The sequence below is a fragment of the Scleropages formosus genome, chromosome 13 (assembly GCF_900964775.1).
Source record: "Scleropages formosus chromosome 13, fSclFor1.1, whole genome shotgun sequence".
Classification (NCBI taxonomy): Eukaryota; Metazoa; Chordata; class Actinopteri; order Osteoglossiformes; family Osteoglossidae; genus Scleropages; species Scleropages formosus.
In genome coordinates, this window is record NC_041818.1 from 29,630,666 (window position 1) to 29,658,386 (window position 27,721).

Below are 27,721 nucleotides of genomic sequence, written 5' to 3' on the forward strand. Positions count from 1 at the left end.
GTTTGAATAAATATTTGCCACAGAGTTCCTGTGCTGTGTAAGTGAATAATTACATCTGTGATCGTAATCGTAAGGATTTTTCATTAACTATGTACAAGTGTGTTCCAAATTTTTTTTGGGATGGAACAGAAAAAGTGATTTTTTTATACACAGATTAGTGGGAGAACATGAAAAGATTTATTGGAAGTAGTCAGAAATGAGAACACATCACCACGTGCACTGAACTCAACAGGGACAATGTCAGAAAAAAAGTGAAAAGAAAGAGGACCAAAAGTAAGAAGTGAACCCACAGTGAGTAGGAAGCGGTGTCACAAACACAGGAAATAAGGCCCAGGAGGTGGTGTGACACGGTGTGCTCTGTCTGGAATGTCTGGTCTGACTGCTCCCAGAAACCCTGGAAAATAATGATCGCAGATGTCATGTCCACATGACCTGGGTGGAAGGCCTGTGTGTATACGGTCAAGTGACCCTCGCAGGAGTCGGATACAGCTCCTGGCTGCTAGTGGTCAATAATGTGGATATGCAACAGCATCCCATCAAACATCAAGAAAGATGCCGTTGGCAGACTTGTAATGAATGAAATTAGACTTAAAACCTTCGATGACGGCAGTTTCCTAGTGACCGATGTCTTTGGAAGCCTGTACCACAATGTGTTTGTATGACAAGAATACGACCAACCCAACCTGTCCCATAACATCCTGGTGTGATTGATAGCAGATGCTGCTGTGTGATTGGTCGACAGTGTCACTGTCGTAATTATGGAAGGCACTGCTTCCGATAATTACTGCTTTCATTATCACTTTGCAATAAATAAAGGATTATTAGCGATCACTTTGACTGATCAATTACAGCTACATTAAGAACAGCGAAAGCGGACAGAGTGCAGACAACCTAGGCAGACCACGATACAGCAAATACAGTATATACTTCATACAAAATCAAAGAAAGAAACAGGAGGAGGAAACAGGACAGTTGCTCAGTCTTGGCCCACTGGTGACGCTGTCGCTGTCTTACTGACAGTTTGACAAAATGCTCACAGACACTTTGTTTTTGTGATTTAAACTGATCCCAGGAGTAACCAAGTAACCAAGGCTGACGTGTAAAACATGCGTAAAGAGAGATTCTGGGAGCGTCGTGTCCCAAATGAGCAGAGGTCACCATCAGTTATCAACACTGCAGTGTTTCGGTGAATAAGAGAGAATGAACATCCCCTGATCACTGATTACAGTGTCATCCTAAGGGAGCATCTGAGCAATTCCTCTCCTTTCATTTTATTCTAAAATGTGGTAGGACGTGAAATCTCCTGGGTGTTTCACAACATTCACATTCATTAAAATTGGAAGAAAAATTCAGCTCTGTTCAGTTTTTAAAAACAAACTGAACTGAATCCATTATAAAAGCTGCTCTGCGGTTGTCTGTTAAACATGCAAAGGAAGCCAGATGAACTGAACATCTGTCGTTCAGGACTCGGACAAAGTGCCACGAAAGGGTCGGCAAAGCGCGTGAAAGACGGCAGCATCCGACACAAAGCGGACACCAGAGACGCTGCGTGCGGCTGCGGGAACGATAAAGAGGAGCCTCACGGTCACGCTGCGTGGCCCAAGCGCACACGCGGTCGCTCAGGGCAGCAGGCCGGTCGGCACCAGCGAGGCTAGAAGGTGTTGTCGATATTCCACACATCACCGCTGAGAGCATTTGCAGCCCCCTGCAGAGTCCAGGTAAGGAGCGCGAGTTGCCGGCGGAAGCGAGCCTCGTCAAAGCGGCTGGAGTTGGAGCGCAGCAGGGACAGGTGCTCAGTGAGGGCGCCGACCGTGTGGTCTCCGCGGCCATGCAGGACGTGACGGAAGGGCGTCTCCACGGTCGACACGTACTGAGACAAGAAGTAGTACTCCACCTGCAGAGGCACGAGCACACACCGCTGGTAAATCGTGCACGTGCACACACAGATTCCTAGATGTGCCTCCACATGCCGTTACTCCCCGTTCAAAGACGCTCAGACGGTGGCATCGCAGAAAAGAAGCTCCAGACTAAAACACAGCGAGAAAGAAGGAAGCGACCAGAAAGCACGAAGAACGTCGCGTGCTGTTGCCGCGCGCAGCCCCATCATACCCGCATGATGCGTGTGTTGTAGAGCCGCGTCAGCCTCTCGTCCTGTATGTCGCTGTTGAGGATGGCCTCTCGCAGCGTCTCTGCTGCTCGGTTGTAATCCCCTCTGGCGCTGAACACCCACTGAGGCGACAGGCCTCGGGCCTGCGGAGGGGGGGTGACAGGCACAAGCTGCATATCAGCACCTTAACCACTTTATCTGCCACGCGTGAAGGAAAGAAGCAAAATCAATGGAGCCGGTTGAGGTTCAGCAGCGCAGGAAGGGGAAGCTGTTGGGCGAGAACCTGCAGCTCATCAGAGTATTTCTTGAGCTGGGAGCTGAAGTGCAGCACGCTGCCGCTGTAGCAGGTCACGTCCAGGGCTAGAATGTGGTCGTGGGCCAAGCGCAGCACCATGAGCCCCACCAGTTCGGCTACGCTGCGCCCCAGCGCCCCCAGGCGCCCCTGCAGCATCTCCTGTAGCCGCTGCGCTGTGTCCAGCTGCGTATTCACAAAGGGGTACGGGCGCCTCTCCTGGGGAGAAGAACGCAAGGTGAGGCGCAGCCTGGGAGAAGAGCTGGACTCTGAGAGGTGCGCGGGGCATTTGGCTCCATACCTCACTAAAGCGGAGCTCCATGGCTGGGACGCCACCAAACGCAGTGAAACTGTAGGCGCCGCTGTTCAGGTAAAGTGGCTTCACTCTGACACAAGGAGAAGCGCTCTGTAACACCGGCTTCCTCAAGGCAAATGAAGCTCGGGGGAGATCACTGAGCCGGACTGAGCTCAGCTCATTTTCATTTGCGCTACAGACTCGAGACGACGGCAGCGCTGGTGCCGAACCCCGGTAACGTCATCTTTTGTTCTATGTCACGGTACAGTTGGCTCAATCGGTACTTGTCGAAAAGCCTTGAGTCAAAGGAAAGATGGATACGATCCAGGTACGACTCAAACGTCGAGCGCCTTTGCTGCATTCTAATGTGCAGCGTACAACCCAGGAGCAACGTCACCGGCAACGTTCACTACACGTATAATTTTAACTAATTTTACATATATATATCTATATACATATACAGTATATCTATATATACAGTATATATAGAAAAACATGTCTATCTTTTCAGGCTTTTTTGACTTGTTACTGCACAAGTGTAAATGACACAGCGAAGACTGTTTTTCGACACTGACTGAAGTTTCATGTGGCGATACATACAGTATGGTTTTTTTGTAATTATGCAGAGATTGTCATATCGTCATGAAGTGCAGGCCCCTGACAGCTACCTCTCTGCAGGCCATACTCACATCTGACTCCTCCAGCTGCTGCCCTGGTCTTCAGCGTGGGTGTAGATGGACTTCCCAGAGTGTTTGGGGTGTTCAACCTGTGTAACACAGCAGTAACACACACTAGGCACTCACACAGGTATTTTGATGACTCACAGGCTCTACTTACAGCACCTGTTCCCATGGCTGGGAGCTTCAGAGAAACCATTTGAGTCACGTACATCTTTTCTTGAGAACATCAAACTGCAAACTTTGGGCGTTGATCCACTTCCCCAAAGCACTGTGTGCCTGCTACCTTATACAGAAAAGGACGGCCTTGCAAGAGCAACAAGAGAAGACGTAACAAACCTGTTTGATCACTCCTTCGATAAGATCCACCAGCAAGGGACTAGTGTAGGCCAGCAGGTTGTCATCACCTGAATCAAGGAGAAGAGACAGAAAGATATGAAGGAGCTTTTTGTGCACTAACAAATGACGGACATTACTCTACCTGAATCGGGTTCATATGATTAATGGAGCTGCCGCACACACGGGCAAACTGGGGACAGCTGGTAGCATAGCGGTTCGAGCTGCTGCCCTCGGACCTGAAGGTCACAGGTTTGAATTCCACCTCCAGCTGTAGTACCCTTGAGCAAGGTACTTACCTGAATTGCTGCAATAAAACTACCAAGCTGTATACACACGTACACTGGCTGAAGTCACTCGTCCCGAGTGGGGACGTGGCGAGCCGGAGCCTAACCCGGCAACACAGGGCACGAGGCCGGAGGGGAAGGAGACGCACCTAGGACGGGACGCCCCAAGCAGGACTCGAACCCCAGACCCACCAGAGAACAGAACAGGACAGGGCCAAACCCGCTGCGCCACCGCGCCCCCCAACTATATACATGGTCATATAATTGTAAGTCACTTTGGAGAAAAGTGTCAACTAAATGAATCAATGTAATAATTTTGACCAGTCCAGTGCGTACGAGCAATTGAGCAATTTTGTGAACAACTGTCCAGTTGCAGAGAGAATCTACTGATCACTCAGAAAGATGGAGGGCGTTACTTTAGCAAGCAAAGGGCCCATTACCCAGGACAGCTTTGTCCAGACTGAAATATGCCACAGCTTTCAGGTGCAGCATTGAAAGGTAACCCTGGAAACAGAGGTCAGAGGTTAGAGGTTAATGAGGTGCTTTCCAGGGGCATTAAAGTTTCTAAATATTAAAAACAAAACTAGTTTTCATTACGGAGAGAACCGAATAATAAGCACCAAAGTCACTGAGACAAAACAATATGTCACAAGAAGTAAAGACCTGAAACTTTGGGTTTATGTGTGAACTGTCATCGCTGCATTTTCGTTGCGTCGCGTACAGACCTCCAGCCACTCTGTGGCACCGACGTTGCCGAAGTCGCCGGCATCCCAGCTGACAAACAGCAAACTCCGGCGGGGATAGAAGCCTGTCGTTTAAAAATACCCAGAAAGCACACTGCCTTATCCTTAAAATCTGAAATCTGACGACCAGCAAAACGCACACTGTAGAAAGAACGTTTTAGAAACTATCAGGTTATTATAATGAGATTTGGAAATTAAACAAGATACTGTAGGATTTGTGGCACAGAGCAGGGAGCTGAACACATTGCCGGACACAGGAGTGGTCAGCAGCCCTGACCAGCAACACGTTACGTGCTCGTTCCCAGGGTACCGTTGTCCACCATGGAGCTAAAGGTGCGAGCAAGTTCCAGCAGGAGGGCGGTGCCCACCCCCGCCTTGGCTGCGCCTGGGTCCCATGAATCCCGTTGAGCTCCCATGATGATATAATGGTCTGGAGGACAAGGGATAGAACACAAATTCAGAAAGGACTAAATGAAACACATCTCAGAGCTGCTGCGTGTGTGTGTGTGTGTGTGTGTGCGTGTGTGTGGTGGGCAAGGGCCACAGCCTCCTTCACCTGGCTCAATTTTGCCCTCAATTGAGGCAAAGATGTTGTTGAGAAGCACAGGGGTCATGCTGTTGTAGACGCCCATCTTCACCCTGCGGCCTTTGGGGACGCTGAAGCCTAGACCCAGCGCACAGCGCACGTAGGGCAGGCGCCCGTGCCAGGCCCGTGGGCAGTCTGTCCCTGTCACCTGGCTGATGATGGGCAGAGGAAGGAGGAGACGAATGACAGCACCGAGTCAGAAGTTTCACAAACCAGCGAACCAGAGGTCTGCTCATAACTCAGCCTGTTTGCAGTTGCAAAGTCGCTTTGAACAATGAGTCACAATCAACAAATGGTTAACAAAACACATGCGTCTCCTTTTATTGTCAGGGAAAGTCCTGCCAAAATCAGTAAGAAACAAGAATGCTCAGACGTTCTACATATCTACATACTAACTTTGAAAGACATTTATTTACTATAAAAACCTTTCATTTAACCTTTATAATATGACCCTTTATGCATGTACTTGCGTCATGCACATTGGTTCATACAGTGCAAAGCAACAAATTAACTGTGCTTTAGAATCACGCGTCTTTTTTATGTATTTCAGGGCGAGATGTCCGTCGCTTTGGAGAAAAGTGTCTGCTAAATGAATAAATGGACATGGAAATGTAAACGACTGACAATAAAAATCTGGTGTCATCTGACAATCTGTTGCTTCATATTCATATTTAATACAGACTGTTGCCTGATTCATGACATGAACAAGTGCAACGTTCCTCATCTTGTTATTGATCACAGACAAGCAAGAAGAGCACACAGGAGCTGTAAACACTGGGGAAGCGAGCTGCACTGAGGTGGTCCCACCCTCCTGTTTCATGTGGACGCTCTTTGTCGCCATCTATTGGCTTGGAGGGTAAACGCGTGGGTGACGTTAACTCGACTACAAACAGGAACTGCAGACTTACAGGACAAAATGGACAGATTATTTCACCTTCAGCTGCACAACTGAGACAGGTGGACAGGTGTGGCTCTCACCTGAGAATCTTAGAGGCTATATTGGCACTAATTGGCTGCGCAGGAATGAGGGGCAGGCCAGAGGACTGGGTGGGAGGGAACTGTGTGTGATTAAATGAGGGGAAACCAGGGGTAAAAGGGTCACCTGACCCCAGGTGCACCTGCAAGCATCAGAAAAAAATGGAATCCTGTCAACTTTATTATTGTCTTTCTTGAAAATATGCAGTGATCAGATCCCACTCATATTTCTAATAAATCAACATCTAGAAATGGTCTCTCGTAACAATGTGCCACACAGAGGCTCAGTACAGTGCTTTGCGATGAAGATTTGTGTTGATTACGGTGCATTGTGGTGCATTCCTAGAGCGTACTCTGTGCAGCTCAGCTAAAGGTGCTGCTCTCCTACAACTTTGCCTTTGTTTTGCATTTGCTACTGGCGTGTTCCTCCGCAATACGTCAAGCAGGCGGTTCTCACGTGCTCAGAGATGGATGCATTGTGGAAGAGCCCCAGTCTGCGTGGGTCCTGCGGCACATCAGCAGGATCGGGGTAAATAAGCACTCCACCCAGTCCCGCCTGCTGGGCGTGCCACACCTTCTCGGCAAAACTGACACCACCCCCTATCCGCGCTACCGCCAGGGCGCCCTCTAGAGGCAGGCCCCTGGAGACCAAGAGGTCAAAGTCTTCCTTTCTGCCATAATTGACGTACACCACACCGCCCTGCAGAGAGACATCACAGAGGTCAGAGGTCAGCAAGACCGTCGACATAGAATGTGGGCACCGAGAAAGAGAGACAGGGAAGATCGGCACAAAAACACAAGAGAGCCACACACGAACCGTGGCTGTACCCGTCCCACTGTAAGCACAGTAATCCAGGGGGCTTTCAGGAGAAATGTCTTCGAGGACCTCGCCCTGGCCATCCACTATCCACAGGAAGTTCCTCTGGCTTCTGCAAAGACAAGGACACAGAAAGTGTTGCCTGGATTGTCCACTCATTCATTTGCATACTTCATTCATTGTGTTACTCAAGTTCTTCTGAAAGGAAGCTGCACTGCTACGTTTTCGCTCCTCATGCATTATGCAGGTTCTGTGTATTCTTGCCTTTACCGGCCATTCAGTCAGCGGACTCTCTAGGGAAAAATGACCTTCACCTGGACGGGAACTGCAGGGTGGCATAGTGCGAGTCTGTCCACGTGTGGTCCATGCGCAGCCGGCGGAAGTTGTGCAGGATCTCGCTGGCCAGTTCATTGCCTTCCATGGAGCCTGGAGGATGAGTGGCTCGGCTCACTCGCCTGACAACAAGAGACTCGTTAACAGCGATGGCAGATGGCACCGCCGAAGGTCTGAAGCTAATCCTATAAAAACAAGGTCCTTGGTGACACCTCGAGCGTTGCAGGTCTATTCGACACACCTCTGGCCGTCCCATAGGTCATAACCCGAGCCTTTCAGGTTCATCATAGCTTGTGGCCTTGTACAAAACAATGTTTGCCTCCCTCTGTACAAACTGCATGTCGTTCTCTCATTGCCGTAGGGGTGGACAAAACATGAAATATGAGTGCAGAGGTGTGCCACCTGACAGAGTGCCTTACCTGACAGTGCTCTCGATTTTCTCCTCCTTCAAGTACTTCCTCAACATGTCTCTCAACTCTCCCAGGTACGCGACCCCACCTGTAGGCGTATGCTCTGAGCCTGCAGTATCGTCCACAGGGACCAGTTCCCCATCGAGGTCCCCGCAGTGGTGGCAGGAGCCACGGAATGCCACGTAGCCCAGCAGGAATGCTGTAAAGTCCAAGAGTCCCACCCTCAGGAGTGTACCGAGTGCCCAAGCCATGGAAGCCGCTGCTAGCTAAGTGCTCCCAGGAACGTCACTGCTATTTGACCATTTTCACCCACCGCTCTACAGAGGGTTCCTGAAGTGAAAGGGGGCTGTTGGGCCTTCTTTAGGCCTCCCCTGAACACCAGAGCAAAAGGACAAGAACACAACTCTGGGGACTCACTGTTCTTTCTAGTACTGCCTCTCGTAGCACAAACCTGTGGTGAAGATGAGAAGGGAGATGAGGCTCAGATAGAGCACCACCTTTTTGTGCTCCCTGGGCAGATGCAGAACCAAGGAAGTGATGTCATTAGTGGGTCCGGGCTCCAAGTCTTCCTCAGACCCTGGCTGGAAGAAGTTCACCTCCACGCGGGTGGTTCTGTCTCCATCTCCATCTCCGTCTCCCTCCTCGTCACGGCTCTCGCGGCCGCCCCTGTGCCGGTTTATGGAGCAGCGCACGTGCGAAGGATGATGGGAGGCCTGGAAAGACACAGTGAAATGAGGAGAGCACAGATGAATGAAGAGGAGTTCTCCTGAGCTCCAGAGGATCACTCGTCTACAGACATGAGAACGGAGTGGAGTGTGGACCTTCACCACAGTATATCCTCGTATTGAGAAAAGGTCAGTTTTGTCCAACACAGGCTGAATGGAGGTGCAAGTCGACAACAAAAAGGTAAGAGCACAAGATATGGTGCAATCTATAAATGAGAACTTTAAATAAACTAAATCTGCTGCCTTAAAGAGTTTTAAATTACCTATGAATTATAAGAAGGATGTTGAAAAGAGCTGATGCCCAAACGGGATTCTGTGCTGAACATCACAAAAAGTGAAATGAAAGTTCTTTCACAAAATAGGCTCAAATACATGAAGAGCTAGATGTTCGCTGATAATCTGTATAACATGCTGCTCTTGCTGAGGAAATGATCTCTTACCCGGGTTAGTAGGGACTGAACTTTCTCCATGTGCCTGCAGTGAGGAAATAATTAGTGAGACACCCCCGAGTCACACATTTTCAAACAAAATAATTCCACATATTTGATTCTACATATTGAAAATCATCTCCAATTATTTGACACACGGAAACAGCTCCATTTTAGTCATTATTTCTACTGACTCATGGCTGAACTAATTAAAAAAAAAAATTGTAGGAAGCTGATCAGGAATCGCTGATATTCTGGTAAAGTTTTATGCAGCTACTTGTCTGATGAACGTTGGTTCATATGGTGGAAAGAAACACTTAAGAATCACACGTCTGTATCTAAGTGTCTCTTCCTGCTTCTGTAATGAACACTTTGTATTTTCTATGAGATATTCGTCTCTTTGGTGAAAAGTGTCTGATAAATAAATACATGTACATGTAAATGTAAAATGTTTACTTCTACTGAAATTCAACATTTCACTCAGGGTTTCACTCATTGGCTCTAATGGTCATTGTGACACAGCAGCATCAGTCAAACATCTCACGGGTGCTGAGAAAAAAACCTATAAGGCAGTACGTGGCATTGCTCCAGCTTACCTTTGTGAGATCATTAATTTTTATATCCCAGGACGATATCTCCGTTCATTAGATGCAGGTTACCTTAAAGTACCTGTGATCAATAAGACCTCAGTAGGAGGTCGTGCCTTTAGTTATAGAGCACCTAAACTGTGGAATGGTCTACCAGTTACTGTCAGAAATGCCCGTCTGTTTCTGTTTTCAAATCCCGACTAAAGACTTACGTGTTCACTCAGGCATTCCACCTCGTAATGTAATTCGACCTGCCTTGGTTGTTTATTTTATCACCTTTACAAAAATGCATTTTAAATTTACTTAAGTAACAAATTACTAACTCTGTCCTATCTTCTCATTGAGCACTGCCTCGCTACATAAGACCTGAGGAGGCTGGCCAGTGGTGACAGACGAATCCCGTGCTGACTGAGGACGATGTCCATCTGCTGAGCGGGGGATCCGAGATGCCATTTACCAACATTATAATTACTTGTTACACACTGGCTTACAATTGTTACTTTCTAGAATGCCCAGCACAACCACTGGCCCGTGGACCCCCAGAGGTTTTTTTTTTCCCCTCAACCTTCAGTTGGGAGTTTTTGTTCTTTTCTCCGGTGGCCAGTAGGTATACTTGTAGCTCTATAATAAGTTCTTCATTACGGTCGCCCTTAGTTGACTGTCTTCTTTGTATCAATTTTTCTTGCTGTATGCCTGTGTTAAAGCGCTCTGTGTCACTGCGTAAGAAGAGCGCTCTATAAAAAACAAAAATAATGAAAAGAAAGACTGTCATCTGCATTCATCGTATCACACAGGTGTTCCTCACTCTGCCAGCACTTCAGTTTATGCTGTACGAAAGTATACAAGAAGGTCGAAGAATGTGAACCCCGATACCTACAGGGCCTGATCACTCCCAAAAGGCCAGCAGGAGCACTGAGATCCTCCACCTCTGGCCACTTGGTGGTCCCACAACAGACAGTGTGTATGTCCCCAATTCTGTCCCCCGTGCAGTGGAAAGAGCTCCCTGTGCCTCTCAGAGCTGCTGAATCTGTCCCAGATTGAAAAAGAGTCTCAAACCCATCTCTCTGGGAACCACTTCTCTCCTGATCACCTGGCAGCTCCATAAATGAGTCCACTGACAAACACCAGCTGCTATCATTATCTGTGTTTCCATATATTCATTTAACAGACGCTTTTCTCCAAAGCGACTTCCAATGGACACTGTGTAGTGTTATCTCATACCTTATTTACCAGGGTAACTTACACTACTACATACACTACTTCGAATGAGTCACCCATCCATACATCAGTGAAACACTCTGTGTGTCATTCACACACACAAACAGGTAACTTAGTCACCAATACACCTGAACAGCAGATCTTTGAAATGTGTGAAGAAACCAGAGCACCTGGGAGAAACCCACACAGACATGGGAAGACCATGCAAACCCCACACTGAGCAATCAGGGATCAAACCCACATCCTACTGCACCACCCAGGTGGGTGAGACAGCAGCGCTACTTACAGTGCCACTGCGCCGCCCATCTATGTGTTTGCTATTTGAATGTCGCTTCTGCAGGAGCTACTGGAGGGATGTGAACCAGCAACGTGGTGGTGTGAGACGCAGGCTCACAAGCTGTGTGTCCATAGTCCTGTGTGTGTGCCAATTCAAGACATGTACCTTGATCCAGGGTTTTAGAGCAAGAAGGATATTTGAACCCAAGACCAGCAGGTTACAAGCCAACATTCCTGACACCTACACCACTTGTTGACCACTCATGCTGCTGACTTGCTCTAGTAAAATGGCAACCTTGGCAAAAGGGTAAGTTTGTAGCATGAATAAGTGCAACGGCTTACACGAAAAAACAAAAACTATCATGGCAATGTGGGAAATGTGACTTAATCCTTGCACACTAAACACCTTTATAATAGAACCACTAATGTCACCAGTCCAGAGGCAAAAGGAGAGCCCTGCTGCTGGAAGCTGAAGAGACTAATTCTTACGTACAGGACGACATGATGCAATTTTCCTGAAACATCCCTCATCTCTCAGTGTCGGTATGCAGCTCTAAGATAAGATGAGGATAAACCACCACACCCTGGCTGTGTACAGGCAAACACACACACAGAGAGAGAAAACAGCGCTACAAAATAGTAACAACACTTAATGGAATAAGCAATAATAATAAAAAAAGATACACACAAACACAATTCTTACTGTAAACTGTTTTTAATGAGCTCACAATAAGGTTGCTTTCATTTATATTCTTTACTGTCTGGTTGCTTACCCTACAAGTAGTGTTTGGCTGAAACAAAGTTACACTTCATAGTCTGTACGGAGGCTGCCTATTCTTGGGCTGGGCTCTCGGAATGTACACCTTCTGGATAAAAGCCCCTGTAAATAAATAAATAGCAGCGTAAAAGCGAATGCACAATGTTGCGTGGTATGCGGTCACTGCTTCACGTGAAACCACAACAAGCTCCTCTACGCTTTACATATTGGTAACAAAGTGTCCCGACTTCCGATACCATGGACAGCCTATAGCTGAAGACGCCATAAAAGTAAAATGTACGCAGGACAGCAAATATTATGCTGAGGACTGTTTGCATTAATTCGGACGCCACGACAGTCAGCGTTCGTACGTTCGCCAAAAACAAGAGGAAGCGTGAAAATGCCCGCTCTGCCAAAGTTCACAGAGCCTAAGCGAAGGCCTGAATCGCACTACCATTGGTGGGAAGGGTAGAGGGAACGATTCTTTGTTGACTCTCAGTAACTTTATTAACTATTCGGTAAACAACATCTCCCTGCTCCGAACCTGTGACTCGGCCGATTCGGTAAAATTTTGCGGCTCAGTTCAAGCTTTATTTTCAGCGGAAACAGATCTGCGTTCACTACCTTCACGCACTGTAAAGGAGAAGAGGAGCTTCGCCCTGAGCACAAAGGGAACTCAGCCGACGATGGTCGGAGCCCCTCGGAGAATTTAGGTGTAATAAAGCACACTATCGTCTGGTCTGCTGCGTGTCTACAGTACACAGTGTATGTGAGCAAAGATAGCAACACTTGACAAGTCCTTCCTGTTTGAGCTTCATCCCTTCAGTGGCGACTGCTTGTTGCAAATAAAACAGCCAGTTTCATTTTGTTTTCTCCACAATATCCTGTAAACCTATAATCCTCCTCTGGTTCTTGTTGTTGTTATTAGCCTTAGTTTCTGTGCAAAGGAACTTACACTGTCAGGTGTGTACACTCAATCACTTTGAGCCATTTTCCCTTTTTTATACAGCAAAGTGATTTTTACTGTATCAATACAGAGCAAGTACCTTAATTCAATTCAATGTATTTTTATAGAGCTCTTCTCACGCAGGGACAGAGCGCCTGAACACAGGCATAAGGCAAAGAAACAAATCCATCTGACAAAGAAACAAAGACAGTTGACTAGAGATCAGAGGACTACAGAATCTGAAATCATTGGTGACTCTAAGCACTACACCATCTGTTGGCCCCATCAAGATGAGCCACAGATGCACAGCTCTGCTCCTCTTATTTGAGAGCAGTATACTTTTAGTGGTAGTAACCACCACCTACATATATTGTCCTAAACAAATACTCTGCATTATACTTTCAAAGAATTATAAAGGTTGGAGGTGGTGGATGTTGTCTATTTTGTTTATTTATTCCATGAAAATATACACAAGTGGGGGCAGAAACTGACGTAAACCGAGTTTACAATGTAGCCAAGGTGAGTCAGTTAGTTTCTTTCTACAACTTTACTCTGCTGCTGGTGGATCAGAGGTAACACAGTCAAAGGTAAGATGCGAAAAAGGGTTGAAGGTTTGCAGTTATGTGACACATACAATGATTTTTTTATACAATAGTAATACCCCAGCTAGTTTACGTGCTAATGTCTTTATGCCTACAGTTTAGTACATTAGTGACCTGGAACCTCAACCAAGCAGCAATGTGAACTGAAAAGAAGAATTGAGTGATTAGATCACAACGGTCACATTACGAGGACACCTTGAGGTTGTACCATGGTAAATATGGTACACGGTGCTTCTGTCTTTGTTCCCAGTACCTTAGTTTACAAACATAATGGCTTGTCCACTATTCTTCTCCCACCTTGTAACTGCTGAACTAAACTGTCAGTAGTGGCAATGAGCGTATCCCTACACACACACACACACACACACACACACACACTTCCTCTCTCCAGAAATTGAGTGGTCCCAGCAGACTGTGTGTCTGTCCTACTCAGACCCCAACAAGAGCAGCTCAAAATGAGACACCTGGAGCTGAAAAAAAAGCTGCGGTCAATACTCACCTGTCTGTGGCCCTCCGTTCAAACTGCACTCTCAGAGCCTCGATACTGCTGTACCGTGACAAACTCCACCCACACCCCCCAAAGACAGACAGGAAAGCTGCATTTTCAAGGGTGGCCCCTCCCAGGTCACTGCCCTTCCACTGTGACTGGCCGGGTAACGGTCGTGTGGCTTCCTCGGACCAGTTGGAAGGCAATTAGAGCAATATGTCCCTTGCAAATTTAATGGCACAAAAAGTGGATCAGAGATTTGAAAAATTCTGTTCTCAGCAGTAATGGAACTGCTTTTATTGAACAAAGATTTCCAGTGTTTCTGGCCTGTTTCACAGGGGAAAAAAAAAAAAATCATGTACAAGATGACTGAGCAGCAGTCAGTCATCTCTTGTGCTGATGACTGAAGGGCTCACATTGTGAAGGTGGAGACACACAACTGGCTGTGCTGAAGCTCATCACACCTGAGACAGAGAAACACAGAAACTACAGCTACAAAACAAACGTGTTTAGTGGAGAGTGGCATACAGAAAGAGGACATCCACACTTGAACCCATAACCATGGACATCACCATGGTGAAGGCAGAACAGGGCAGCTACTTGAGCCAGTTAAGACACATGATTTTTCCACTTAATACAATGAATGGAGAGAACAACAACTGAGGGGTAAAAATGCATTTTCCAATATCTATGAATCCACAGGGGCGAGAACTGAAGGTGGCCTCCTTCCTTCTCTCTGTGCCTATGCCCCTCTGTCCACTTCTGCTCTGCATCACAAGCAGGGCTCCCATTCACTCAGCTCGGTGCAGGTGAGCTGCAGGGGGGACGCAACACGCGTGACGAACTCTCTGTCTCCGCGGGGGACTCTCTTTGGTTGGATGCTGCCTACAAACCAGAGTAAACATGAAAGGACCCACAGGGTGACATCCTGCACAGAAAAGAGTTCTGAAGGAAACTAAATTTTGCTAGCAACAAGTCACATCTTTCTTCTTGGCCAAATTCACTCAGCTTTGTGTGTGTGTGTGTGTGAGAGAGAGAGAGAGAGAGAGAGAGCAAGTCATATGGAGAGAAACAGTGCAGGCTGTCTCTTTGTCGAGTTTCATTTGTGGTGTCCTTGCTCACCATCCTGGAGATGCAGGGCTTTCTGGGAACGGTGTTTCAGCTGGCAGCTGAGGGTGAGAGGGCGGCAGACAGCTGCACACATGCAGAGACAGGACAGGTAGTGCAGCAGGGGGTCATCTAGGTCAGCAGCATCTACCTGCAGCAAGCACAACCGTGAGAATCGCTCTGCTCCACTGACTGTGTGACTGGAAAAAATTGGGGGAGTTTACATGTACATTTATCCATTTAGCACACTCTTTTCTCCAAAGTGACGTACATTTCGCAGTAAACAAAAGAGACACAGACAGACAGCTGATTCTCAAAGTACGGTTTTAACCAGCACACATTACACAAGCAGCTGCGTGTACAAATGGCATAGATTGGAACGCATATCATTTCTCACCACATTCCTTCCTCGATGCACTCGGACGTGACCTCTGACTCTCACAGAACGTTGGAGTCCTTCCCACTCCGCTGCTCCCAAAGCTAGCAGCGGCGCAGTGAGGTGAGACGGGAACCAAACATGAGCTTCACCACTTCCGTCCTCCACTGCAGCCCTGGGGAAGAGCAACGACATGCAGACGCATCGCACTGAATATGTAAGTGCGCTGCGAACAGGAGGAAAACATGCGGTAGAGAACACACTTACTTTGCCTCTGCCTGGAAGACTGCAGAGTGAGAGGTACAGCTGCTGGTGCTTCGGGTACAAGAGTCCTGTAACAGCAGGAAAACTTCTCAAGCACACATACAGTCTGGGCTTCATCAAGGCACCTCTGCTGTGCTTTTTTATCTCTGGGTTTACCGTCCATTACACGTAAACGCTGCGGTTCGTAGCGCCGTTTGCACCAACCTGTTTGAAGATGCTCCCACAAAGAGAGCAAGTCCACTGCAGCTGCAAGAACAGCAGAACCACAATGTGGACCCGCACCTGGCCCACGATGCAGCGCTGCGCCCCGTCCTGAACCCACTCGCCAAGGAGTACAGTGGGGGGACGAGGTCCAGGGGGGTCCTGCCTGCAGACCGACACAGCAGCTCACATGAAATCCATGTCCAAGATCCGGGCTTCGCTAATTAGCAGCAACAAAGTGAAGGATGTGGTGAACGAGGAAAAAAGAAGAGGAAGTGATGAGGACCCCAGAAACAGAGAAAGGAAACTAACCGACAGTGCACCTGACCGAGTGCGTTCACCGTGATGCAGCTGAGGGGAACCGAGCGGCAGTAAACATTTCTCACCCTGCGAAAAGTAACAAACCCCTGACCTCACAGAAACACAACAAGGACACAAGACAGAGAAACCTCACACTGTATCAACCTTGACAGAGAATAACAATAATAAATAATAATAATTATTACCCTTGTGAAAACTGTATAAATGAGAAACAGAAACATACAACACATACTCTGGTATGTAAAATAAATAAACTGCACACAGTGAAGGAAAAAATAATGACTCAGCAGAACTGACACTGTTAAAGAGTGTTTCCCTTGTGTGTCCATGCATGGGCGTGCGCACTCACACACACTAACCCTAACCCACATGAGCGCTACAGAAGTCATCTGTGCTGCTCGTCACCTGGACACGACGCACTGAAAGGCAGAAAAGAGCACTCTGGCTCCTGGGAGGAGTCCTGGGATGTACAGCCTCTCCGAGAGATCCAGGTAGACGTGGATCCACTGGCCAGGTGAGCTCAAGTCCTGCACAGTGAGCCTCACACTGACAGGTAGTCCTGGCCACATGCAGGAAGAGGCAGATGTGATCACGGGCATAAATGCCAAAGTGGGGTCAGCAATGATGCCAAAGTGTGTGTGTTTTGTGCCAGGGGAGCAAATGTACTTGCGTCATATTTTGCCATCCCAGAAATACATTAAACTATACCTTTTCAATGTCTTCACATTGAAGTTTTTAAAGTTGCTTTTATAGGCTCTCACCCTTGGGTCCGTGGTTTTGGGGGTGCCCTGCAGTCCTCCCTTTCTGCTGCAGGTGTGTCCGCTGGGAAATGAGCCCTTCGAAGGACACCAAGTCGAGGAGAGTGCTGGACAAGGAAAATGACAGCAGAAGAACACCAGGCTTCATGAGGCAGATGAACCCAAACAGGTTCCAGTGAAACCAGAATGCGAGGTGATGAAAGGAGATTCTGCTGCTCATTAGTCTAATAAGTGTGTTAATGTGATGTGTGCAGTGTGGTTGTTCATCTCACTTCGGCGTTTACCTGCAGTAAAGGACTTCGGATACAGACAAAATTGCATGTTTTCTGGGTCGGGCTTCCTGCAGACAGACAGACAGACACTGTGACTCAATGAAACCAGCAAAGACAAGGAGTTCATTAAGGAGCTTTGACTCTTTGTCATTAATTCTTATATCCCAGGACGATATCTTGGTTCATTAGATGCAGGTTACCTTAAAGTACTTGTGATCAATAAGACCTCAGTAGGAGGTCGTGCCTTTAGTTATAGAGCACCTAAACTATAGAATAGTCTACCAGTTACTGTCAGAAATGTCCTGTCTGTATCAGCCTTTAAATCCAGTCTTGAGACTTACATGTTTACTCAGGTATTCCACCTCGAAATGTAATTCCACCTGCCTGCGTTTGTTTTTTCCCGCCTTTGTACCAATGCAAATTAAATGTACTTGTTCAAGTTAGAAATTACTAACTATTTCTTCTTGTTAAGCATTGTCTCCCTACATAAGACCTAAGGAGGCTGGCCTTTACAGACATACCCCATGCCGACTGAAGATGATGACCAACTGCCATGATGGATGAGACATACCATGCTGAGCTGAGGATTCAAGCTACCATATAGCAACAATATCATTATTACTTGTAACTGGCTTAGAATTATTACTTAATCTAGATTTCCCAGGAGGGGTGGGGGGGCAGCCACTGACCCTCGGACCCCCTGAGGTTTTTTCTCCCTCGATTTTTACTTGGGAGTTTTTGTTCCTTTCCTCCTTGGCTGGTAGACATACTTATAGCTCTATAAAAGCATTAAATTACAATAGTTGGTAGTCAACTGTCTTTGTTTCTTTATCTGCTGCATTTGTTTCTCTTGCCTTATGCCTGTGTTAAAGTGCTCTGTATCACTGTGCGAGAAGAGCTCTATAAAAATACATTGAATTGAACTGAACATAGTTTCCGAACCCAGAGCCACGAAGTAATAAACGCACCTGAACCCGCTATACTCTGACTCCTTGTGTTATGAACACCTGAGTTACAAATATTTAATTACTTTTCCATTTATTTACTAGTTTTATCTTTAATTACATCTTATTTAGTTGTTTATTTTCTAAATAAATAAGCGATTTTGGACTTAAATTTATGAACAGGCTTCCAGTTCCAACTATGTTCGTAAAGAGAGGAAGACGTGAAATTTACAGGAGGTCCTTGACTTATGACAAGATTTCGATCCAATGACCTTGTAAGCTTCAAATTGAACTATACTGTATTATACAGACCATGAGGATATACAAACAATTAACATGCATGAATGCTACGTTCTATGATAGGGCTTTATTGTATTTTGTCACTATTTTCAGACATCATTCATGTTCTAAAATAGAATAAGACATTAGAGAGACATTACCAAGTGCTGGGGCTGAAAGATTATAAGGTGGATGTCCAAGTCGTAAGTCACGTACTACGTGTGTTTCACCTAAGCATCATGAAAAACTGCTGCAATTTTATTTCACTGTAATGTGACATGCACAGCAAGTGTATGGACAGTACCCAGAGATGTCTGTGACCTGGAAAGACACACATGCTAATGAACCCAGCCATGACCTCAACTGACCTGCAGGAGCCCTGAGAGTCTGGGTGAAGGGGGCAGTGTGTAAAAGCGCCAGTGGGGCTGGATCAGCAGAGAAGGGGCGCTGTGAAGCACAACTCCTTGTTTCACTGAAACTGGAGTACCACAAAGCAGTGTAGGGTCCTACAGGAGGAAAAGCTCATGCATTACCAAGCAAATATTAGATAAGAGAAACAATAAAACTCTCTCGGCAGAAACATATTCCTCTCATAAACATCTGAGGTCCATTTCATTACACCAGTAAATATTAATAGTAGAAATACTGATATTAAATAAATGATTACAACATTAATACTGATATTGATATTAATGCAAACATGAATACTAATAGGCTGCCTCCCTTCAATTGCTGACTGACGATGATGACCAACCGCCACGATGGACGAGATACCTTGTTGAACTGGGAAATCAAGCTACCATACAGCAACAATGCCATTATTACCTGTAACTGGCTTAGAAGTCTTATTTAATATAGAATGCCCGGGGGCGGGCGGGCAACCACTGGAACTTGGACCCCCATGGGTTTTTTCCCTCCTTCAGCTTCCAGGTGGGAGTTTTTGTTCCTTTCCCCTGTGGCCAGCAGGCATGCTTACAGCTTTATAAAAGCATTTGTATTAAGCTAATCTGTAGTCAACTGTCTTCTTTGTTCTGATGTATTTATTTCTTTGTCTTATGCCTGTGTTCAAGTACTCTGTGTCACTGCGTGAGAAGAGTGTGCTATAAAAATACATTGAATTGAAAAAATTTTATTGAATTCCACATTAGACAGAATGTGTTCCAGACCCCACAGTCAGCTGCCTGCAACAAGTTGAAGGGTGCTGAATGGATCCTCCCACCAGCCATCTGTGGGTAATGCACCCTGTAAGGAGACATGACACACCAGTCACAGACAGACTGCTATGTCTCACCTGTGTGTGTGGGGCAACCAGTCGGTACGCAGAGCCGGGGTGCAGCAGCGGGAACCAGCAGACAGAGCTGCCCACAAACTGCACATCCATCTGGATGGGGGGGGGAGCAGAGGAAGTGAGTGGACTTTGCTGCTGAGTGATAGGACAGGTGCTACTGTACCTTAGAGAGGTGACCCTGACCTGCTACAGCATTAAAAAAAAGTATACAAATGAATTTATATCCCTGCAATGCTGAATGTTAAAGGAGTACTGACGACGTAAGAAGAATGAGAGCTCAGAGCAGGTAGCTACAATCAGGGACAGCCACTCAACCCCATTTCCTCTTTTTATATCTAGCATACGGAGCGCACCTTTGGCAGAGCACCTCCTGCTGACTCCCTCGACTCCAGCGGACAGTTCCTGGGGTTCTCTTTCCATCGCTGAACGTCTCCAAGCACCACGATGGACATTCGGAAACACACAGAGTGTCCAGTCTCTGCGGCTGCAGCGTGAATGTTTTGGGAAGTAAGTCCGTCCTTGGACTCGACACAGAACGCAAGAGACACACAGGCACTAGGAGCTGTAGTGTCTGACCTCTGCTGCACTTGGACATGCGACCTTTGAGCCCTGGGGAGGCTGTGATCTTGTTCTTGTCCCCCCGCTTCAGAGCTCCAGTCCTCTTCCTGTTCCAGGTGGCTCCAGTCGTCAGCCCTCCTTGGTTTCTTGGCAGGCGCTGGTGTCTCGTCTTCCTCTTGCCTTGCTCTCTCCTTCCTGTCCTGTTGGCGCGCCCCTGTAGTGGTAGGCTCCTCAGGCTGCTCCCTGTCACTCTTGCCTGCACTGTTTCCACCCATACCCTTCCTGTCTCTGCTGGTCCCCTGGTTGCCTGCTGCTCCCGCTTCCTGTTGCAGTGCATCTCGGAAGCTCATGGTGCCGCTCCAAGGGCTGAGGACCTGAAGGTCATCTACGCAGAGCTGGATATAAACTCTGACAGAGGGAGAACAGAGAATCTGAGTGTTGTGTAACTGTGCACACACAGTACTGTCAGTGTGCACAATGTACCTGCAGTGCCTATGTGTGATGAGGTCCTGGTCCAACTGTGTCCATGAGGGGAAGTCAGTGTTCAGAAACTTCTCCATGACCAGGGTGAGGTGCTGTACACACACCAAGCGACCTGGACAAAACAGCGATACCCTCACAGCGAGGGAACCAAATAACAACAAAGCCCTGTCAGCTGAGTAAAATGACTACAAAGGAACGTTGTGACCATGTCTGTGAAGCTGGTCAAAAGCACTGCACTGTGATTTACAATCCTCACAACAACAGAACATGAACTTCCTTTAGTTCCTTGCAGATGGAACCTAAAGCACGCTGGTGTGTGTGGGTGTGTGTGCGTGCGTGCGTTATCACTGGGTGCCTCACCTAGCCAGGCTGTGTCGCTGACCGCTCCATATGAACCACCTCTCCTCTCCACAGCCACAAGGTCCACTGAACCTGTTTGGTCGCGCAGCTGCAAACACCCCCTCCTTACACAAGCCCCCAACACACCAACAACGACCTGTATGAGCACGAGTATGTGCGCGCACGCACACACACACACACACACACACACACAAAATGAGGCACATCTTACTCACATAATGTCAGTGTCACAAAGGCTCTGTCTTTCAGCTTCTCATTGACTCCAAATAAAAATAATCCAAGGATGGTACATGTGTGGGTGTGTGCTGCACTTCCCTCCCCCTGCACACTCTGAACACCAGTGCCCTCACCAGGGGGATGGGTAGGCTCCACGCTCCCCGGGTGTCAACAGACCAGGACAGCAGGGGGTTCAGTTCGGCACGGGTGAGGTGGGGGGCTGATGGGGGCAGCAGTGATGGAAGGGAGAGCGAGGCCCATGACTCTGCCTCCATCCAGAGGCGGAGCTGCTCCACAGACAGCAGATCTACTTGGGGGTCACTCTCTCTGTACTGAGACAGGAAGCACATTGGATGCATGTCAGAGAACGGATCCAAAAATGCAACTAGAAATTACACTGGACACATTTTGTTTCTTTGTCCGATATATTTGCTTCTTTGCCCTTTTGCCTTTCTTCAGCACTCTATGTCAGTGTGACAAGAGCGCTCTATAAAAAATTAAATTGAGTTGAACTGAATTGAACTCTCAGTGAAGCAGCACCGATATTGGATCCCAGTGCTGGAGGAGAGACTGACACAATGAAGCCCAACAATGTGTGAGGTCAGGTGAGAACTGCCTGTTCTGCCGCGATGGGGAGAACCAGTTTCACGAGCACTTGAATCCAACAAGCCGACAAATGGATCAATATGATTTCACGTATGCATAGGCCTCCATAGACCCCACCTGAGACAGAGGGCAGCTGTGTGGCTCTTCCAGCATCTCCATGTAAATGTCCCTCCTGCATTGCCAACTGTGTGGGTCAGGCGGCAGCAGACAGCTGAGCACCCTGCCTGCAACAACAGCGACACGCTCTGCTCGTATCCAGCGGGGGCACAGTCTGGGGCAGAGCCAAAATAACACCAATTAAAAAAAGGCATTCAAAGAATCTAATTTTAATACTGCATGTAAAGAAATATAATCATGTCTGAGATGTTGTCTTATACACACACGCAGCACTGACCTTTCTTTCAGCATTGTCACGCAGTGGCACAGCCACAGGTACTGCGAGATGCCCAGATGGTTCTGAAGCAGGACCCGCAACAGAGCTGTGGTGGGGCTGGGACAGGCCAGCGGCTTCGACTGCACACGGCTAAAGGCTGTGACGCGCAGGCTGGAGCGCAGACACAGGCAAAGCAGGGCGGCGGGGCCATGGGGGGACGGCCGATGCAGGAAGTGGGCGTTGTGGAGCTATGCCGAGCAAAAGGGTGACAGCAACAAGCTACTGAAGGACGGAAGTAGGATCTGACAGACAGAGGGATGGGTTCATGAGGGACAGGGTTTCTCACAGCATTGGCAGCTCGTCTCTCTCACCTCGATCTGAGCTCCAGGTCTGAAGCTGCAGGCCATTTCCTGAAGGGGCTGATAGGCGACACACAGCCCCACCTTCCCGTCAAGCTCAAAGAGTCCCCCCTCAGCATCCAGGACCCTTGTCAGGACCCCCTGCAATAGGAACAAACCCTTTGATGTGGTGTGTGCGCCAATTAAATGAAGAGTAGGCTCGATTGACAGGTAAAATGGACTCCAAAAAACGAGGAAGCAGAATGAGTCGAAAGATTGATGAAGAGTGAATGATTTATAAATCTGTCCAATTACTAAAATAGCTGTACATCTATAACATTTCAGAGGAAAAACAAGAAACTGTCATACTATCCAGATATGCCCATTCGAGTTACGAGAATTTGACTTTAGAAGGAATTTCACTTACATTTACATTTATTCATTTAGCAGACGCTTTTGTCCAAAGCAACGTACATCTCAGCAAAAGTAGTTTATACATTACATTAAGAGAAGGAGACATAGCTGTAGACATGAAAGTCTCAAGCAAACCTAGTTTGTTACCTACCACTTGCTGCACCGAGGTTCATCGTTCAAGTAGGTGCATAAAACACAAGACAGACAAATCGCGATACCCTCCCACCAATTTAATATTTATACCAATACCCTCCAACTTAATATCCCTACTTGAGTTTATAAGACATTTCGTCACATTTACGGGGACTGAATCTGGATTTCAAGCACCTCCCAGTATACAGCTTAGTGACATCAGCCATTTACTTTTATTCATTCAGCTGATGCTTTTCTCTCAAGTGACTTACAATGATTATTCACTAGTATTTAGCAGGAATTTAACCAAGGTTACTTACAATACCAGGCACACTACGCTACATTTATTCCTTTCCCTGACGCTCTTCTCCAAAGTGACTCAGTGTTTGCACTTTGTGCAATTATCTACCCATTTAAACAGCTGGGTAAATTTACTGGAGTGATTTAGGGTAAGTACCTTGCTCAAGGATATTACAGCCAAAGATGGGATTCAAACCTGTGACCTTTGGCTGCAAAGGCAGCAGCTCTAAACACTATGCTGCCAGCTGTCTGCCAATCTAAACTGAATTCCCTACAGTCATTCACCCACTTGTACAACAACATAACAAGGCACATTTATGCACCTTGTAACTGATGATCCGGGAGGTTTTGCTCCTTGCTCTGCTGCGAGTTTGTAGATACTCCTCAGCACAGCGTGGACCTGTGTATGTCTCCAGTTGAACACACGTCTCAATCCCTGCTGAGTGTGTTTCCTGGGGTGTCTGCGGGGTGCGCAAGTGCGACTCAGGGGTGACACAAAGCACCCTATGGCTATGCCATGCTCGCAATGCACAGACACGCAGCCCCGAGATACACACACGGTCTCCAACATGCAAAAACAGTTCCCAGCAAACATGACCTGAATCCTGGGGGGTCAGAAAAGTATGACAGTTAGACAGCTGATGATGCAATATTTTTATTGTTTTTCTTGTTTTCTCTGTCAGCCTGTCAAGTGCGCTTTAAAAAGTAAACTGGCATGAAGTCAGAGGCAACGGGGTAAGCCCTACACTATCAAGGACATGATTTTCCAATTCTTCTCTCCATTTTTACAGTGCTATGGAGATGTGGAGGCTATATGTCTGATTTAATGATCATATCTGGAAGATCCACAATGTGATATCTCACTATTTACATCACATTGCTTTAAATGAGCGTGACAGACACAGACCAGCAGATACTGAGAAAAATTGTTCGGCATCTCCGCGATATGAGATGCTTCTTCCCATTGCTGAGGAAGTTGCAACCGTGGACCAGTGACTCACTGGAACTACGACAGGCACGCTGTTCTCCCCTTCCCTCAGAGAGAAGCAGAAAAGGCGCTTCCCGGCAATTTCCAGCAGAGGGCAAACAGCTGAAACATGACCGCACACGTGCAGACGGACTCCTCTGTGCCTATGGCTGCAACACACACAGCAACGTTGTAATAAAGGAACAATAACAAAACCACAAAAATGCATTTTTGCCAACAAATATTTTTAGAGTAAATACAATATCACACAGGTAAATTACACACACAAGAGGAGTAAGAACTGTTTACAAACATTATAGGTTTTAACATTGTACCTCCAGTGACCAGCAGTAAGAAATTATGTAGTCCATGATTCTCTTGATTTTGTCCCTCACCTCTGCTGGAGATACCTGGCTGCTTCACCGACTCCCAGAAGGTCAGTAAAAGTCCCTTGCAAATTCTGAGAGGCACCCTGGAGGACAAGGGGGATGGGAGAGGCACCGATTTCCAAGTGTCCTTTCATGTCCTGAATGAGCCCACAGCTCCTGTGAGGAATGAAACTCCAACTGGGGAAGAGCACAAACTGGTCCAGCCACATCGGAGAGGGACTGATCATCTGGAGGAGGAGGAGAACAAAACCATCAGAGGACACAGGAACACAGCACGTGTGCAGAGCTGCAAAATCAAAACTGTGATGTAATATCAAGATGTGTCCGTTTACCATACAGTTAACACTGGCATTTGCATCTTTCGCTCTCAGAATCCCATCACACTCTGACGTCTCGATTTCCCGGTCAGTGATATAACCGACGAGCAGAAGGTTTTCCCGTGGTAGCGCCACGTCCTCGGGCTGCAGCCGCTCAGCATCTGCGGCCCACTCACAGTACTGACTGTTGCTCCAGGTCAGTTGACTGCAGCAGGGAACGAGTTGCCTCCTCACCAGTTCACACACAGACACTGGCCTGCGCAAGGAAAAATAAACAATCCATCAACAGCTGTCATTTAGGCCTCACTCACGAACGTACAATATTATGACCTTCGTGGAAAAAATAGAGAGAAAAGCCTTTTCCTGAGACACGCAGACACCGATGGAGCTCGGAGAATTCGACGCTTCTGGAGACAGCCAGGTGGGGGTTATATCTCAGAGCTGCCCGAAGAGTGCAATCCTTAACAAGAAACAAGATTTCCTCCCGCAGAGTTCACAGAGACGCCAAAAGACTCTACAGTACCTGTAGCTCAGCGGCAGCGCGTCGCAATGGGAGCCCAGCGTTTGCCGCAGAGCTCTGACCGCACCCAGCGCGAGCAGAAGCACACGGTGCTCTGCCGGGGGGCTCGGCTCCGGCCCAACGAGGCCCACCACGCATTGGTACAGGGCACGCAGCCACAGCAGCTCCTGGAAGGAGGTAGATTAGAACGTTCACATCCCAGAGCAGAGTTAAGCATCACTTCACAGAAAATAGCACATTGATTAAATCAATACAGACTTTTTCCATCGCTCAGTCAGTAGATCATTAGGATTTTCACCTCTGGGTCACAGCTAGTTTGTTTGTTTCTGCCGAGTCACTCATTGATTCTGCTAAGATTTTGAAGACTTGTTGAGGAAGTCTTTTCCATACTAAAATAAATAAATTATTAGAGCACAAAACACCGAAAATGCTACCCCTGCTGCTCACACAGGACAGTCAGTCACAGAGTCAGAGGTCACATCATTGATCATCATCTTTGCCTTCGGCCAGCTCTGTCACACTCAGTCACTCACTGTGTGACTCTGTCTGTGTCTGTCTGTCGTGTCTTGTCTTGTGGTGTCTGTGTCACACACGCACCTGTGACAGTCTGTCAGTCACACTGTCATGTAATTTCATTACTTACTTCTTCTACGTGTAAGCAGATTAACTAGTATTAACTACAAATATTATATAATATGTATGTATGTATGTATAATAAATAAGTTACTGCAGCAGCGTGAGCGACGTCTTCTTCTTACCGCTCGGTTTTTGTCCTTAAATTCCCGCAGAAACGAATCCATGATTTTCGTACCCTCAGTCAGTGTCTTTCCTCTGCAAAACGCACGACGCGTGCGGTTCACATGTCCGCTTCACAGCAATTTTCTCCAGAAAGGAGAGGCTCGTGGAAATTCGTTGCAGTTAAATCCATTATTATTCCACATCGTCGTGCATCGCGCCGTTTCCCACCAACTCTTTCAAACAGGCTTCGCGCGTCTTCACTTGGGGACGAGCGCCACCTACTGCTCTGGAGGCCCCGGCACGGTTCTGACGTAAAAGCGGGGCTCCCTCTACTTCCGCTCGTCTCCCAGAGGCGTTTCGAGATACTTGGCGCCACCTGGCGCCCGGGAGGCCTCACCGAAGCGCACCGAGCCATTCGCAGTACTATACTTCACTGTACTTTGCTGTGCTGCGCTGCGCTGACTCGTTCATTCTTTTAAGTGCTCTGTCACGGATATTAACAAGGAACTCAGCTGTAAAACAGCAGCGTACACGGAGATACGCTGCTGTTCGAGACACGCTTCAAGTTTCCAGACCCTTAGACTAGTAGTGTAACTAACTCTAAGCAAGCTTTATGACAATCAATTGAACAGCGAATATGATTTTATTCGGGCTTCCTACAGCTGCTCAAATCAAATTCAAAACCCTGGTTACTGTGTACAAATGCATCAATAGAACTGCTCCCAGCTATTTACAAGACTTAATCAACCGGTACACCCCAACCAGACCCCTTCGCTCGTCTATTTCTGCTCGCTTGGCGGTCCCGCGCACGAGAGGCAAAGCTCGGAGGTTCTCGGTTCTAGGTCCTAGGTCCGTTGTGGCGGAACGACCTTCCCCCGTCACTCAGAACTGCGGAAACTCTTGTCTGTTTTCAAGAAGGGTCTGAAGACCCACCTTTTCCAGATCCACTTCGCCCAAGATCTCTCCAGCTCATTTACGGTGTAACTGTTCACGCGTCGTAATTCCATAAGCATCCCCAGATACAACCTTTATTCAGCCACTACTCTGCTCGCATTGTACTGCTTATTTGTGTATCTTATAATATTTAAAAAAAAAAAAAACAATTGGTGGGAGGGTATCGGGATTTGTCTCTCCTGTGTCTTATGCACCTACTCGAACGATGAACGTCGCTGCAGCAAGCGGAAGGTAACAAACTAGGTTTGCTGAGAGTCACATGTCTGCAGCCATGTCTCCTTCTCTTAATGTAATGCATAAATGGTACTTTTGCTGAGATGTACGACGCTTTGGACAAAAGTGTCTGCTAAATGAATAAATGT

General features: G+C 47.3%; 2 protein-coding genes across 8 annotated transcripts; both read right to left on the bottom strand.

Annotated features, from left to right (window-relative positions):
• Window positions 1–154: 154 nt before the first annotated feature.
• On the bottom strand, window positions 155–13,963 carry tfr2 (transferrin receptor 2). Of its 3 annotated transcripts, none has more exons than XM_029257572.1 (18): window positions 13,897–13,963; window positions 9,024–9,057; window positions 8,310–8,571; window positions 7,868–8,057; window positions 7,430–7,570; window positions 7,116–7,227; window positions 6,756–6,998; window positions 6,302–6,441; window positions 5,294–5,475; window positions 5,048–5,167; window positions 4,720–4,802; window positions 4,435–4,498; window positions 3,711–3,778; window positions 3,384–3,460; window positions 2,701–2,785; window positions 2,391–2,618; window positions 2,110–2,250; window positions 155–1,894 (listed from the first exon to the last, which is right to left on the bottom strand). In XM_029257572.1, the coding sequence occupies exons 2-18, from the start codon at window positions 9,051–9,053 to the stop codon at window positions 1,652–1,654; spliced, it is 2,409 nt and encodes an 802-aa protein (XP_029113405.1). In that variant the 5' UTR covers window positions 9,054–9,057; window positions 13,897–13,963; the 3' UTR covers window positions 155–1,651. The 3 variants fall into 3 exon arrangements, with proteins under 3 accessions (XP_029113405.1, XP_029113406.1, XP_029113404.1); XM_029257573.1 differs by lacking the exon at window positions 13,897–13,963 and adding an exon at window positions 11,866–12,170; XM_029257571.1 differs by lacking the exon at window positions 13,897–13,963 and adding an exon at window positions 9,608–9,637.
• A 217-nt stretch (window positions 13,964–14,180) lies between these two features.
• ctc1 (CTS telomere maintenance complex component 1) lies at window positions 14,181–27,042 on the bottom strand. Of its 5 annotated transcripts, XR_001965186.1 has the most exons (25): window positions 26,426–27,042; window positions 25,671–25,834; window positions 25,163–25,403; window positions 24,837–25,057; window positions 24,476–24,611; window positions 23,798–24,079; window positions 22,662–22,790; window positions 22,312–22,538; window positions 22,035–22,188; window positions 21,446–21,643; window positions 21,096–21,231; window positions 20,736–20,847; window positions 20,271–20,660; window positions 20,048–20,178; window positions 19,698–19,787; window positions 18,775–18,912; window positions 17,196–17,251; window positions 16,915–17,018; window positions 16,559–16,712; window positions 16,145–16,219; window positions 15,836–15,998; window positions 15,635–15,699; window positions 15,389–15,542; window positions 15,007–15,142; window positions 14,739–14,769 (listed from the first exon to the last, which is right to left on the bottom strand). XR_001965186.1 is itself a non-coding variant. In XM_018733543.2 (24 exons), exons 1-24 carry the CDS (start codon window positions 26,465–26,467, stop codon window positions 14,657–14,659), a joined length of 3,903 nt encoding a protein of 1,300 aa, XP_018589059.1. In that variant the 5' UTR covers window positions 26,468–27,041; the 3' UTR covers window positions 14,181–14,656. The 5 variants fall into 5 exon arrangements, 3 of the variants coding, with proteins under 3 accessions (XP_018589059.1, XP_018589060.1, XP_018589061.1); XM_018733543.2 differs by having other exon boundaries at window positions 14,181–14,769; window positions 20,048–20,660; window positions 26,426–27,041; XR_001965187.1 differs by lacking the exon at window positions 16,145–16,219 and having other exon boundaries at window positions 14,738–14,769; window positions 15,836–16,052.
• Window positions 27,043–27,721: the final 679 nt, after the last annotated feature.

Coding starts and splice junctions, on each gene's coding strand:
- ctc1 (XM_018733543.2), bottom strand. CDS start 26,467: ATGGATTCGTTTCTGCGGGAATTTAAGGACAAAAACCGAGCG. Junction 21,644..22,034: donor ACAGCTGCCCTCTGTCTCAG/GTGGGGTCTATG, acceptor TTCCTGTCTCAG/TACAGAGAGAGTGACCCCCA. Junction 15,999..16,144: donor CTCGGTCAGGTGCACTGTCG/GTTAGTTTCCTT, acceptor GTCGGTCTGCAG/GCAGGACCCCCCTGGACCTC.
- tfr2 (XM_029257571.1), bottom strand. Junction 2,619..2,700: donor TGGAGCTCCGCTTTAGTGAG/GTATGGAGCCAA, acceptor TCTTCTCCCCAG/GAGAGGCGCCCGTACCCCTT. Junction 1,895..2,109: donor ACAACACACGCATCATGCGG/GTATGATGGGGC, acceptor GTGCCTCTGCAG/GTGGAGTACTACTTCTTGTC.